This window comes from Phocoena phocoena, chromosome 14, assembly GCF_963924675.1.
Source record: "Phocoena phocoena chromosome 14, mPhoPho1.1, whole genome shotgun sequence".
NCBI lineage: Eukaryota > Metazoa > Chordata > Mammalia > Artiodactyla > Phocoenidae > Phocoena > Phocoena phocoena.
Window position 1 is genome coordinate 69,772,992 of NC_089232.1, and position 14,636 is coordinate 69,787,627.

General features: G+C 40.3%; 1 protein-coding gene across 1 annotated transcript in view; it reads left to right on the forward strand.

Annotated features, from left to right (window-relative positions):
- HADHA (hydroxyacyl-CoA dehydrogenase trifunctional multienzyme complex subunit alpha) overlaps positions 1–14,636 on the forward strand; it is a 54,089-nt gene that overhangs the window by 9,872 nt on the left and 29,581 nt on the right. The window contains exons 6-7 of the mRNA XM_065891144.1: positions 64–183; positions 2,015–2,117. Of these exons, the coding sequence (XP_065747216.1) occupies positions 64–183; positions 2,015–2,117 (223 nt within the window). The remainder of the gene's footprint in view (positions 1–63; positions 184–2,014; positions 2,118–14,636) is intronic.

A 14,636-nucleotide genomic window follows, 5' to 3' on the forward strand; every position in this document is an offset into this window, starting at 1 on the left:
ATATCCTAAGATGTTACAAAGTTACATTTTTTAACACTCTAATTTTCTTTCATTTGTTTGAAGCTTGCCATTTCATGCCAATACAGAATAGCAACAAAAGATAAGAAAACAGTTCTGGGTTCCCCTGAAGTCTTGCTGGGAATCCTACCAGGAGCGGGAGGCACACAAAGGCTACCCAAAATGGTGAGTTTAAGATACCCATGTGAACTTGAGAACCTCGGTCCTATGTGCCCCTTTAGATCTATTTCCTCTGTACAAAAGGTATAATATGGGTATTCATTGTAAAATTTAGAAACTGGACTTCCCTGGTGGTGCAGTGGTTAAGAATCTGCCTGCCAATGCAGGAGACACAGGTTCAAGCCCTGGTCCGGGAAGATCCCACATGCCGCGGAGCAACTAATAAGCCCGTGCGCCACAACTACTGAGCCTGCGCTCTAGAGCCCGTGAGCCACAACTACTGAGCCCACGTGCCACAACTACTGAAGCCTGCACACGTAGAGCCCGTGCTCCGCAACAAGAGAAGCCACCGCAGTGAGAAGCCTGCGCACCACAACAAAGAGCAGCCCCCGCTCGCCGCAACTAGAGAAAGCCCACACGCAGCAATGAAGACCCAACGCAGCCAAAAATAAATAAATAAAAAAAATTTAGCGCTTCCCTCGTGGCGCAGTGGTTGAGAGTCCGCCTGCCGATGCAGGGGACACGGGTCCGTGCCCCGATCCGGGAAGATCCCACATGCCGCGGAGCAGCTGGGCCCGTGAGCCATGGCCACTGAGCCTGCGCGTCCGGAGCCTGTGCTTCTCAACGGGAGAGGCCACAACAGTGAGAGGCCCGCGTACCACAAAAAAAAAAAAAAAAAAAAAATTAGAAACCAAATACAATGTGAATATATGGGATCAATAACATTTTATTCCTGATATTTGTTTATTTTTTCAATTCTACTTTTTATTTATTTTTTCAATTCCTTGATCAAAATGATTGATCAGGGTCCTTTGTTAGTCCCTGAAGAAGGGAAGAGATAGATAAGATACATGTCTTGCTTTCTGGAACTTACAGTTTAATTTGTTCCTTCTCTGCACAGTGCGATCTTACCAGTTTTTCAAATCCCTGGGTCTTATTTCATGATAACTGTTAAGAGGCAGGCCTTTCCCCTGATTTGGATGATCTCACTGTTGTATTCTATAGACCCAAAAGAGGCCCATCAGGCTTTTGAATTCTTAAGAAGAAGGGAAGGACAGTCAGACCTGGAGGCTGCAGAGCAATCTTAACATCAAACTCAAGGGCTCCCTGAACCTCATAGCCTCTGGCACTGTGGGTTCTTCAGGGAAAACAACACTCAGCAGAAATGCTCTTTGCAGAGAAGATGATAGGAGTTGGACATAGAAAAATAGGAAAGTTTATGGTATTTGTTTTCTGATAATAAATAGTCTGCATTCCTTCATAGGAATTACCAAGAGGATTTACTGAAAGAATGAATAAGCCTATATGTGTATAGAAAATATTGCTGTTTCTTTTGTTTTGTTATAGTTGGTTCTTGAATGTAGCTAGAAGCTGTTCTAGCACCTACATACAAAGCCCTAGTTGAGTTCTCTTTTTGTTAAGTCTAAGATTCTTTCTAAAGACATTGTCAAAACTGAGATTTCTCAGTCTCTACTAATTCCGGTATAGGAATTTTAAATATACAAATGATAGAGAAGAAACTCAGAATGACATAAATGTACAATTCTAGGAAACATGACATTTTTTCTCCACTTTGTCAATCCATAAGACAGAAATCCTACATATTGAATTAAAAGAAGAGATATAAAGACATTTTTAACTTCAGGCGGAGATTTCTAAAACTAAACTTTACCTAAATGTGTATCAGTATATAAAATTTCGTTGATAGATACATAACATAAAAATCTGGTTTGACTTTTCTCATTTTAATATTTATTTTGCTCAGTTGGATGATTTGTAAATTGTAATTGTCACTGATTTTTTTCCACCTTTGCTGTAATCCTTGCTTGCTTGTTAGGTGGGTGTGCCTGCTGCTTTTGACATGATGCTGACTGGTAGAGGCATTCGTGCAGACAGAGCAAAGAAAATGGGACTGGTTGACCAACTGGTGGAACCGCTGGGTAAGTGCTAACATGCTTCAGAATTGAGCCTTATGAAGTTATTTATTTTCTTAAAGAGTTAATACCTTGAATATTGGTTATAGTGAAACCCAAACACTTAAGAAATGAGTCATTTTTCTGAAGAGTGAAGTTTTCTAAAAATAGCTAATACTGAATCATTTTCAACATCACCCTAATTTCTATTTTACGTTATTTATAATTGGGACATCAGGAGTACAGAATTGAATCGAGTCATTATTTTTGGTTCTTAAATTACCTGTGTCATTATCCATGATAACTATTCTTCAGTTTTTTGTGTCTGTTTTAATAATATAATAAACATGTATGAAACAACCAACCTAAGGATATTAATAATGGACATCTACTAATGTGCTGCTTCCTCCCATACAATTTCCTTGCCTCTTCTCATCCAAAGAAACCACTATTCCAGATTGTATGTTCATCACCCTCTTACATTTCTTAAAAATCAGCATTATTGAGATGTTATTTACATGATAATAAATTTACCAGTGTTTAATGTACAGTTTGCATTTTGACAAACGTATATAGCTATGTGAACACCACCACAATCATACAATAGAACATTTCTAGTATGTATCTTTTTGTGTCTTTCATTTAGCATACTGCTTTTGAGATTCATCCATGTTGTTATATGTCAGCAGTGTATTCCTTCTTGTTGCTGAGTGTCATTCCATTGTATAGATAAACCATAATTTTTTTATCCGTTCACCAAATGATAGACATTTGAGGTGTTTCCAATTTAGGACTATTCTAAATAAAGCTGCTGTGAACATTCATTGACAAGTCTTTATGTGGACAAATATTTCATTTCTTTTGAACAAATACTGAAGAGTGGATTGGCTGGACCATATGATAGATGTGCTTATTAGCTTTTAAGAACCTGTCAAAATATTTTTCCAAAGTGGTTATACCATTTTACATTCTTACCAGCAGTGTATGAGAGTTCAAGTTACAACCACTTTGCGCGCTCAGTCTTTTTGATTTTAAACGTTTCAGTAGGAGTGTAGTAATATGTCATTGGGGTTTAATTTGTATTTCCCTAAAGACCAAAGATACCAAACTTATTTCATGTGTTTATTTGCCTTCTGTATATCTTCTGATAAAGTGTTCAAATGTTTTGCCCATTTGTTTGATTTAGCTGTTTTTCTTATTACTGAGTTTTCAGAGTTCTTTATATATCAGGATATAAGTCCTTTATGAGATTAGTAATTTGCAAATATTTTCTCCCTGTCTGTGGCTTGTCTTTTCATTATCTAAGAGTAGAAATTCTTAATTTTGATGAAGTCCAATGTATCAAAGTCTTCTTTTATGGATCATGGTATTGGTGTTTTAGAAATCTTTTCCTAACAAGATTGCAAAGATTTTCTCCTATGTTTTCTTCTGAAAGTTTTGTAGTTTAGCTCTTAAATTTTGGTCTGTGCTACTTCAAGTTAATGTTTATGTTTGGTGTGAGGTAAAGATTGAGTTGTTGTTGTTTTTGTTATGTGATGATGAATATCCAAAATGTCCTGGCACAATTTGTTGAGAAGACTCTTCTTTCCCATTGACACCTTGACACCTTGGTGGAAAATTAGTTGACCCTCTGTGTTTGGGTCTATATCTAGGTTTCCTGTTTCCAATTATTTATATGTCTTTACTTAAGACAGTGTCACACTGTCTTGATTATTGTGTTTTATAGTAAATCTTGATATCTGACAGTGTGACCCCACCCTCCACCTTGCTTCTCTTCTTTCAATATCATTTTGCCTATTCTAGTTTCTTTACATTTACATATGAATTTTAAATCATCTCATCCATATCTATAAAAACATCTGCTAGGATCTTGATTGGAATTCCATTGAATCAATGTATCAATTTGGGGAGAATTGACATTTTAAAAATACTGAGTGTTTTCATTATGAACATAATATAACTTTCTGTTTACTAAGGTCATCTTTAATTTCTCTCAGTAGTGTTTTATACTTTTCATTGAACATATCTTGCACACATTTTGCTAAATTTGTACCTAAGTATTTCATACTTTTGTGCCATTATACTTTTTTAACTTTAACTTCTCATTAATTACTAACATATATAAATACAAATGATTTTCGTATGTGGACCTTGTATTCTGTGATTTTGCTAAATTTATTTATTAGTTCTACTAGGTTTTTCTGTAGATTCCTAAGGATTTTCTACATAAATAATCATGTTATCTACAAATAAAGACATTTTGGCTTCTTCCTTTCCCACCTGGTTGGTGTTTCTTTTTCTTGACTTACTGCAGTGGCTAAGATCTTTAGTACAATATTGATTTGAAGTGAAAGCTGATATTATTAACTTGTTCCAGTCTTAGGAGAGACATTCACCCTGATGCTGTAGGGTGTATAGTGTTGCGTAGGTTTTTCATATATACCCTTTATCAGATTGCAGATGTACCTTGTTTATAGTTTGCTGAGAACTATATTGCTTTTTCTGCATCTAATGAGATGATTGTTTGGGTTAGTCCTTTTAGTTTATTAAGTAAAGTCATTTACATTGATTTTTGACTATTGAATTCATTTCTGGAATAAACTTCACTTGGTTGTGATGTATTATCCTTTTTATAAAGTGCCGGCTGAATCAGCTAAAATTTTGTGAAGGATTTTTATGTCTGGTCATGAGAGATAATGGTCTCAGGAATATTTTTTTTCTTGTGAAATTTTGTTGCCTGGTGTTGCTATCTGGGTAATTCTGACTTCATAAAATGAGTTGGAAATATTTCTTCCTCTTCAATTTTCTGGAAGATTTTGCATAGAATTGGTATTATATTTTCCTTAAATCCTTGATAAAATTCACCAGTGAAGTTATATGGACTTGGGAAGCTTATAGCTTCTTGGAAAGGTTATAACCTATGAATTCAATTTCCTTAGTAGATATGGGGCTATTCAGGTTGACTATTTCTTTTTTCTTTTTTTTTTTTTGGCCTTGCCACATGGCTTGCAGGATCCCTCACCAGGGATTGAACCCAGGCCCCTGGCTATGAAAGCACTGAGTCCTAACCACTGGACCACCAGGGAATTCCCAGGTTCACTATTTCTTTTTTCTTTCTCTCCTTTTTTTCTTTTAATTGGAGTATAGTTGATTTACAATGTTTGTGTTAGCTTTGGGTGTACAGCAAAGCAAATCACCATACATTTACTTATATCCACTTTTTTAGATTCTCTTCCCATACAGGTCACCACAGAGCATTGAGTAGCGTTCCCTGTGCTACACAGCAGCAGGTCCTTATTAGCTATCCATTCTATACATAGTAGTGCAGGTTCACCATTTCTTTTCTTTTTTTTTTTAATGTTTTTAAAAAATTTAATTAATTTTTTTGCTGTGTTGTGTCTTCATTGCTGCGCACGGGCTTTCTCTAGTTGCAGTGAGTGGGGGCTACTCTTCATTGAGGTGCGCAGGCCTCTCATTGTGGTGGTGTCTCTTGTTGCGGATCACGGGCTCTAGGCGAGCAGGCTTCAGTAGTTGTGGCATGTGGGTTCAATAGTTGTGGCTCGCAGGCCCAGTAGTTGTGGCGCATGGGCTTAGTTGCTCTGCAGCATGTGAGATCTTTCCAGACCAGGGCTCGAACCCATGTCCCTTGCATTGGCAGGCGGATTCTTAACCACTGCACCACCAGGGAAGCCCCAGGTTGGTTCACCATTTCTTGAGTGAGCTGTAGTTGTTTGTTTTGCAAAGATTTTGTCCATTTCACTTAACTTGACAAATTTATTTCAATAAAGTTGTTCAGGGACTTCCCTGGTGACTCAGTGGATAAGACTCCACACTCCCAATGCAGGGGGCCTAGGTTCGATCCCTAGTCCAGGAACTAGATCCCACATGCATGCTGCAACTAAGAGTTGGCATGCCACAACTAAGGAGCCTGCCTTCTGCAGCTAAGACCCAGCACAACCAAATAAATAAATAAATATTTTTTAAAAAGTTAAAAAAAAAAAGTTGTTCATAATACTTTATTATTATTCTTTTCATATCTTTACACTCTATAATGATGCTCCTCTTTCATTCCTGATATTGCTAATTTGTGTCTTCTGTTTTTTCCCTGATGAGTCTGGCTAGAAATTTGTCAGTTTTATTGATCTTTTCTAAGAATCAGCTTTTAATTCCATTGGTTTTGTTTGCTGTTTTATTGATTTCAGCTGTCTTATTATTTATTTCTTTCTGCTTGCTTTTGGATTTAATTTGCTCTTCTTTTTCTAGTTTCTTACTAGAAACTAGTTTCTAGTTTCTTTCATTGATTTTAGGCCTTTCTTCTTTTCTAACATAAGCATTAAAGCTATATATTGGGAATTCCGTGGCGGTTCAGTGGTTAGGACTTGGCACTTTCCCTCCTGGGGCCTGGGTTCAATCCCTAGTCGGGAAACTAAGATCCTGCAAGCCGTGCGACACAGCCAAGAAAAAAAAAGCTATACGTTTTCTTCTTGGCATTGCTTTATCTGCATGTTTTAATATTATGTTTTCAATGGGTCAAATATTTTCAGATTTCTCTAGTGATTTCTTCTTTGGCCCATGTATAATTTAGAAGTGTGTTGTTTAATTTCCAAATATTTGGGGATGATTCAGATATCTTTCTGTTATTGGTTGCTAGTTGAATTCTGCTGTGAGCAGAGTATAGTCGATCCTTATTATTTGAGGTTCCCTGTCTGTGAATTTGCCTACTCACTAACATTTGTCATAACCCCAAAAGTAATACTCGTGGTTCTTTTGTAGTCACTCATAGACACGTACAGAGTGGCAAAAGATTCAAGTCTCCCAACGCACATGTTCCCAGCTGAAGTCAAACAAGGCACTGTCTGCCTTCTCATTTCAGCTTTTATAAAACCAGCAAGTGTCCTTTCCATGGTCTATTTACTGCCACGTTTTCCTCATTTTGTGCTTTTTGTTTGTGATTTTGCTGTTTAAAATAGTGAGAGCTAGGAGTGGAAAAGAATTGAGTCAGAGTGAGGGAAAATGTCTTTAAGGTTTCTCTTTACTCCCCCAGCAAGGAGGCCTGAGCAGAGGTACCTGAAGAAGACCTCGGTAGAAGGTCCCATATAAAGAGACTTAGGAATGAAGGCACATGGGCTCGGAATGAAAATGTGTGTAAGAGCATAGCCAGTCAGGGAGACCTGAGTCATTGACTGCAACTCCCATTAAAGACTGCAGTGTGTCGGCTGGGCACCAAGCCTGGTGTGGGAAGGACAGCTTTCTCCATGAGGCCTGCGAGGCCTGTAATTGCCTATGCTTGAACCTGAAATATCACATAGGTTTTTGGTTAGGCCTGGACCCCTCAATTTCTGCAAATAGTCATGTGGCCATAACAGGTATTTATAATTACCTACTTCTACCCATTCCATATTTCCTTTGCCCTTAGGGAGTACATCAGCTGGTCATGATTCTTTGTCTGGTAGGGTGACCTTCATTCCTAAAAGGTCTGGGCCACTAGCAGTCCTGCATGAACTGGGTTGTTGTAATTTTCCACTAACTAATTGTAGGTCACAGTAGCCCTAAGAGACACCCCAAGAGATCTCCCATATTTGAGACATCCTCTCCCTTACCGTCATTGTAGTAGCAACCCAACTTCCCCTGGTAATCAGGATTAATCACGCCAGCCAGTACAGTTATCCGTTCCCTGCCTGTTTCAGAGGCATGAGGAGCCCAGAGTGGCCAGATGGCAGTCTCATCTTCCAGTTCAATAGAATCATTGTTATGTCTCCTGATGGACTTTGGAACTAAATCCTCTAGACCAGCAGAACCTAAGGTTGTAGGACAGAAGCACATTCTTTGTTGGTAGATCACTAGGGGTAGCAGCAGAGCCATCTCTATATGTACTTCTGGATTCCTGGACCCGTGAATCCTTGCTATGGAAGATACGACACCGTATATTGGAGGTTGATTTAGAGCATATACAGGATCCTAGGTGATACTGCCCTAGCCTTACAAAGTATTACCACCTACCTAGTGCTCTGAGTCTTTAAAAGTCTATTCCACCATTCTCTCAATCCAGCTGCTTCACGGTGATGGGGCACATGGTGAGTTCAGTACATTTCATGAGAATGGCCCATTGCCACACTCCATTTACTGTGAGGTGGGTTGCTTGATCAGAAGCAGTGTTGTGTGGGATACCGTGATGGTGGATAAGGCATTCCACAAGTCCACAAATGGTAGTTTTGGCAGATGCATTGCATGCCAGGAAGGCAAATTCATACCCGCAATAAGTGTCCATTCCAGTAAGAACAGAGTGCCGCCCTTTCCATGACGAAAGCAGTGCAGTGTAGTCTGCCAGAATGTTGGTCACCTTGGGAGAGTCCTGGTATGAGACAGGCAGTGTTGGTCTGTGCTGCTGATTGGGCCCTGAACAGTGATTGTACCCAGGTTGGCCTTGGTGAGTCGTTGTTGCTAAGCCCACGCACGGCCTCCATCCCTGCCATCATGGCCACTTTGTTCATGGGCGCATTGGGCAGTGACGGGGTGACTGGGGAAAGAGGCTGACTGGTATCCACAGGATGGATTATCTTTTCCACTCGATCGTTAAAATCCTCTTGGAGATCACCCCTTGTTGACCATTCACATGAAACACAAATATTTTCACATTCTTTGCTGAGTTTTCTCTTTCCCAGTCAGCTGGTCATAGGGAACTTCCATGAGGCCATAGGTGCGGGCTGAGAGAGAGAAGCAGGAGTAAGGGTATTTTGGCCACTTCCTCGTGCGACTTGTACCTTTAGGGTCTGCTCAAGCCCAGCCTCATGTATACCACTTCCATTTGATAATGGAGTGCTGTTGCGCACACCCGGCTTTATGGCTTAGTGGGTTAGACAGCATCCATTTCATGACAGGCAGCTCAGATCACATAGTAACTTGGCCCATGGTTAAGCTTAGCGTCTCCACTAAGGCCCAGTAGGAAGCCAAAAGCTGTTTCTCAGCAGGATAGTAATTATTAACAGAGGATGGTAGGGCTTTGCTCCAAATTCCTAAGGATCTGTACTCTGATTCGTCTGTACGGCCTGCCAACGACTCCAGACAGCATCTCTGTCTATCACTGATGCTTCAAGCGCCTTCAGGTCTGAATCGTATGGTCTAAAGAGCAGAACAGCTATTGTCCTGAGCCCAACTCAAAACTAGCAGCCTTCAAGTTACTCAGTAAAGGGGCTAGAGTAGCACATCCAAAAAAGATGTTGCCTCCAAAATCCACTAGGTGTTGTGCCTGATTTTTGTGGTAGGAGGGGCCAGATGCAACAACTTATCCTTCACCTTAGAAGGAATGTCTCGGCATGCCCCATACCACTGGTCCCCTAGAAATTTCACTGAGATGGATATGTCTAGAGTAGTTGGTACTTCCAGCTCACCAGGTCCATTCAGCATAATATCATCAATGTAATGAACTGGCATGGCATCTTGTGGAAGGAAAAGTCAATCAAGTTCCCTGTGGGCTAAATTATGACTTATGGATGTAGAATTGATCACTCCTGAGGTAAGACAGTAAGGGTATATTGCAGGCCTTTCCAGCTGAAAGCAAACTGCTTCTGGTAGTCTTTACTACCAGCTATCAAGGAAAAAAGCACTTTCCAGATCAGCAAATACACAAGAGGTAAAAGGAGATGTGTTAACTTGCTCAGGCAATGAAATTGCATCTGGAATACCAGTGGCAGTTGCCGTTACCACCTGATTAAGTTGACCACAGTCCACTGTCATTCTGCAGGAGCCATCTGGTTTCTGCACAGGCCAAAAATACGTAAATTGAATGAGGATGCAGTGGGAATCACCACTCCTGCATCTTTCAAGTCCTTAATGGTGGCGCCAGTCTCTGTAGTCCCTCCAGGAATGCAGTATTACTTTTATTTTACTATTTTTCTGGGTAGAGGCAGTTTTAGTGGCTTTCACTTGGCCTTTCCCACTATAGTAGTCCTTATTCCACAGGTCAAGGAGCTAGTTGCTGAGGATATCTATATCAATCGTGCATTCTGGAAGTAACCAAAGGATGAGTTCAGGAACCCACTAGGCCCACTGAGATAGAACTGAGCTAATAATCCTTTTATCACATGACCTTAGAAACCCCTGCCCTGTCTGGTGGATCACAATAACATTTTGAGTCTTTTGCAATTGCTGTCAGTTCCGAGCCAGTGTCCAGTAATCCCCCAAAAGTCTGATTATTTCCCTTTCCTCAAGGTAAATGACCATAGAGTCCCTTTGGGGAAGATTAACAGTATAATTCCCTCAAGGAGCTACAACCTCCCCTTTATTCAAGAGGTTCTGGGTCTTTAAACTGGCTCATTTCTGAGAATTGATGAGGGCGATGACTTTCTCTTTCTTTTTATTTAAAAAAATTATTTATTTATTTATTTTTGGCTGCGTTGGGTCTTCGTTGCTGCGCGCGGGCTTTGTCTAGTTGTGGGAGCGGGGGCTACTCTTTGTTGCGGAGCACGGGCTCTAGGCGCACGGGCTTCAGTAGTTGTGGCACCCGGGCTCAGTAGTTGTGGCTCGCAGGCTCTAGAGCACAGGCTCAGTAGTTGTGGCACACGGGCTTAGTTGCTCCGTGGCATGTGGCATCTTCCTGGACCAGGGCTCAAACCCATGTCCCCTGCATTGGCAGGGGGATTCTTAACCGCTGTGCCACCAGGGATGTCTGATGACTCTCTTTGGTAATTCACATTATTCTTACATTTACTAGACCTAGAATTCTTCTGAATCCAGTGGGCCACCCATCATCTGTTTCTTTCCTAGGAATGCCATGATCAACTAGCCAACGCCATAGGTCTCCACAAGTCAGACTATTCTGATTACTATTTACTTTGGCTCTGCTCTCCATTTTGGTAACTCTGCCCCATTTGCTTTTGGCAACTGAGTGTTGCTCCTTGGCCCCTGCCACCCCAGAATCCCATTATCCCCACTGCATTTAGGGATCCTTTAGGGATCCTAGTTGATGGTAGCAGTTCCCACTGTAATTTCTGACCTACAGAGAGGAGCAACCACAGAGCTCTTCAAGGATGCTGGGACTCCCCTCCTAAATTGATTTCTCTTGGTCGTAGTGAAAGGTGTGTCCTCTGACCCTTCCAGGGGAGCTGAGCAGGTCCAGCATGATAAATCCAGGCTAACACTCCAGTTTCCTTAAGCCTTTTAATATTTCCTCTACCATACCAATATGGTTCTGGCATTTCAGCTTCGTTCAGTACTGCTTGTTTTCTATATGTCCCATCTCTTTTTTGTTCCCTTTTTCTTCTTTCTGCTTTCCTCTGGATTAATCTTTTTTGGGGGGGCGGGGGGGCGTGCCACGTAGCATGGGGGATCATGGTTCCCCAACCAGGGATTGACCCTGTCTGCCCTGCAGTGGAAGCACAGAGTCCTAAACATGGCACTGCCAGGGAATTCCACCCGGATTAATCATTTTTTATCTTCACTGTTGGACTTTTACTTTGCTTTACCCTTTTAATGGTTGCTCTAGGGTTTACAGCATACATCTTTTTTTTTTCCTAATTTATTTATTTTTATTTATTTATTTTTGGCTGCTTGTGTCTTTGTCGTTGCACGCGAGCTTTCTCTACTTGCGGCGAGCAGGGGCTACACTTCGTTGCAGTGCTCTGGCTTCTCATTGGGGTGGCTTCTCTTGTTGCGGAGCATGGACTCTAGGTTCACGGGCTTCATTAGTTGTGGCACAGGGGCTCAGTAGTTGTGACTCACGGGCTCTAGAGTGCAGGCTCAGTAGTTGTGGCGCATGGGCTTAGCTGCTCCGCGGCATGTGGGATCTTCCCGGACCAGGGCTCGAACCCGTATTCCCTGCGTTGGCAGGCAGATTCTTAACCACTGTGCCACCAGGGAAGTCCAGCATACATCTTTAACATGTAAACTGTCTTGATATATCATTTCACATGTAAGGTAAGAACCTTTAAAGGGTATACTTTCATTTCCCCCCATTCTTTTGCTATTCTTGTTATACTTCTGCATGTATTGTACATTCCTTAGCCTATTACTATTTTTGTTCTAAACAATTATCTTTTAAAGAGATTTAAAAAATGAGACGATTCTTTTCTGTTTATTCATATATTTATCATTTTTGGTGCTCTATTCTTTGTATAGATCCAAGTTCCCATCTGGCTTGATTTTCCTCCAACCTGAAGAACTTCCTTTAACATGCTCTATAATGTAGGTCTGCTGGCAGTTAATTCTCTCACTTTTTGATTTGTTTGAAAAAGTCTTCATTTTCAAAAGGTATTTTTGATAGGTATAGAATCCCAGATTTCCAGTGTTTTCCTTTTGGTACTTTATAGATATCTACATTGTGTTGTCACTTGCATAATTTCTGAGGAAAAGTCTGTTGTCATTTTTATCTTTGGTCATCCATATATAATGTTTCTTCTCCACTCCTACCCCAATCCTTACCAAACTGCTCTCAGGTTTTCCCTTTATTACTGATTTTAGCCATTTATTTATGATGTGCCTTGGTGTGTGTGTGTGTGTTTTAAATGTTTGCTGTGCATGGAATTCATTGAGCTTCTTAGATAGTGGGCTTGGAGTTTTCATCAAAATTGGAAACTTTTTGGCTATTTCTTTTTTTTTTTTTTCTTGCGATACGCGGGCCTTTCACTGCTGTGGCCTCTCCCACTGCGGAGCACAGGCTCCGGATCCGCAGGCCCAGCGGCCATGGCTCACGGGCCCAGCCGCTCCACGACATGTGGGATCCTCCTGGACCGGGGCACGGACCCGTGTCCCCCGCATCGGCAGGTGGACTCTCAACCACTGCGCCACCAGGGAAGCCCTTGGCTATTTCTTTAAATATTTTTCCATCTTCCCTACTGCTTTTCTTTTCTTTGTTGTTGTTCAGGGTGATTTTTCTTTAATTTTTATTTTATATTGGAATATAGTTGATTAACAATGTTGTGTTAGTTTCAGGTATACATCAGAGTGATTCAGTTATACATATACATGTATCTATTCTTTTTCAAATTCTTGTCCCATTTAGGTTATTACAGAATATTAAGCAAGGTTCCCTGTGCTATACAGTAGGTCCTTGTTGGTTATCTATTTTAAATATAGCAGTGTGTACATGTCAATCCCAAACTCCCCATCTATCCCTCCCACCCTCCCATCCCCCCTGGTAACCATAAGTTCATTCTCTACATCTGTGAGTCTGTTTCTGTTTTGTAAATAAGTTCATTTGTATCAATTTTTTTTTTTTTAGATTCTGAATACAAGCAATATCATATGATATTTGTCTTTCCCTGATTTACTTCATTTAGTGTGATAATCTCCAGGTCCACCCATGTTGTTGCAAATGACATTATTTCCTTCTTTTTAATGGCTAAGTAATATTCCATTGTATATATGTACCACATCTTCTTTATCCATTCATCTGTCAATGGACATTTAAGCTGCTTCCATGTCTTGGCTATTATAAACAGTGCTGTGGTGAACATTGGGGGTGCACGTATCTTTTGAACCATGTTTTTCTCTGGATATATGCCCAGGAATGGGATTGCTGGATCATATGGTAACTCTGTTTTTTACTTTTTTAAGGAACCTCCATACTGTTCTCCATAGTGGCTGTACCAATTTACGTTCCCACCAACAGTGTGGGAGGGTTCCCTTTTCTCCACACCCTCTCCAGCATTTATTGTTTGTAGATTTTTTGATGATGGCCATTCTGCTTGGTGTGAGATGATATTTCATTGTAGTCATGATTTGCATTTCTCTAATAATTAGCTATGTTAAGCATCTTTTCATGTGCCTCTTGGCCATCTGTATGTCTTCTTTGGAGGAATGTCTATGTAGGTCTTCGGCCCATTTTTTGATTGGGTTGTTTCGTTTTTTGATATTGAGCCGCATGAGCTGTTAGTAAATTTTGGAGATTAATCCTTTGTCGGTCACATTGTTTGCAAATATTTTCTCCCATTCTACGGGTTTTTTTGTTTTGTTTATGGTTTCTTTTGCTGTGCAAAAGGTTTTGAGTTTAATTAGGTCCCATCTGTTTATTTTTGTTTTTATTTCCATTAGGCTAGGAGGTGGATCGAAAAAGATGTTACTGTGATTTATGTAAAAGAGTGTTCTGCCTACGTTTTACTTTAAGTTTTATAGTATCCAGTCTTACATTTGGGCCTTTTATCCATTTTGAGTTTATTTTTGTGTATGGTGTTAAAGAATGTTCTAATTTCATTTTTTTTACATGTAGCTGTCCAGTCTTCCCAGCACCATTTGTTGAAGAGACTGTCTTTCCACCATTGTATAGTCTTGCATCCTTTGTAGTACATTAATTGACCATGGGTGCATGGGTTTATTTCTGGGCTTTCTATCCTCTTCTGTTGATCTATATTTCTATTTTTGTGCCAGAACCATACTGTTTTGATGATTATAGCTTTGTAGTATGGTCTGAAGTTAGGGAGCCTGATTCCTCCAGCTCTGTTTTTCTTTCTCAAGATTACTTTGGCTATTTGGGATCTTTTGTGTCTCCATACAAATTGTAAGATTTTTTGTTGTAGTTCTGTGAAAATTTGATAGGGATTGCATTGAAGCTGT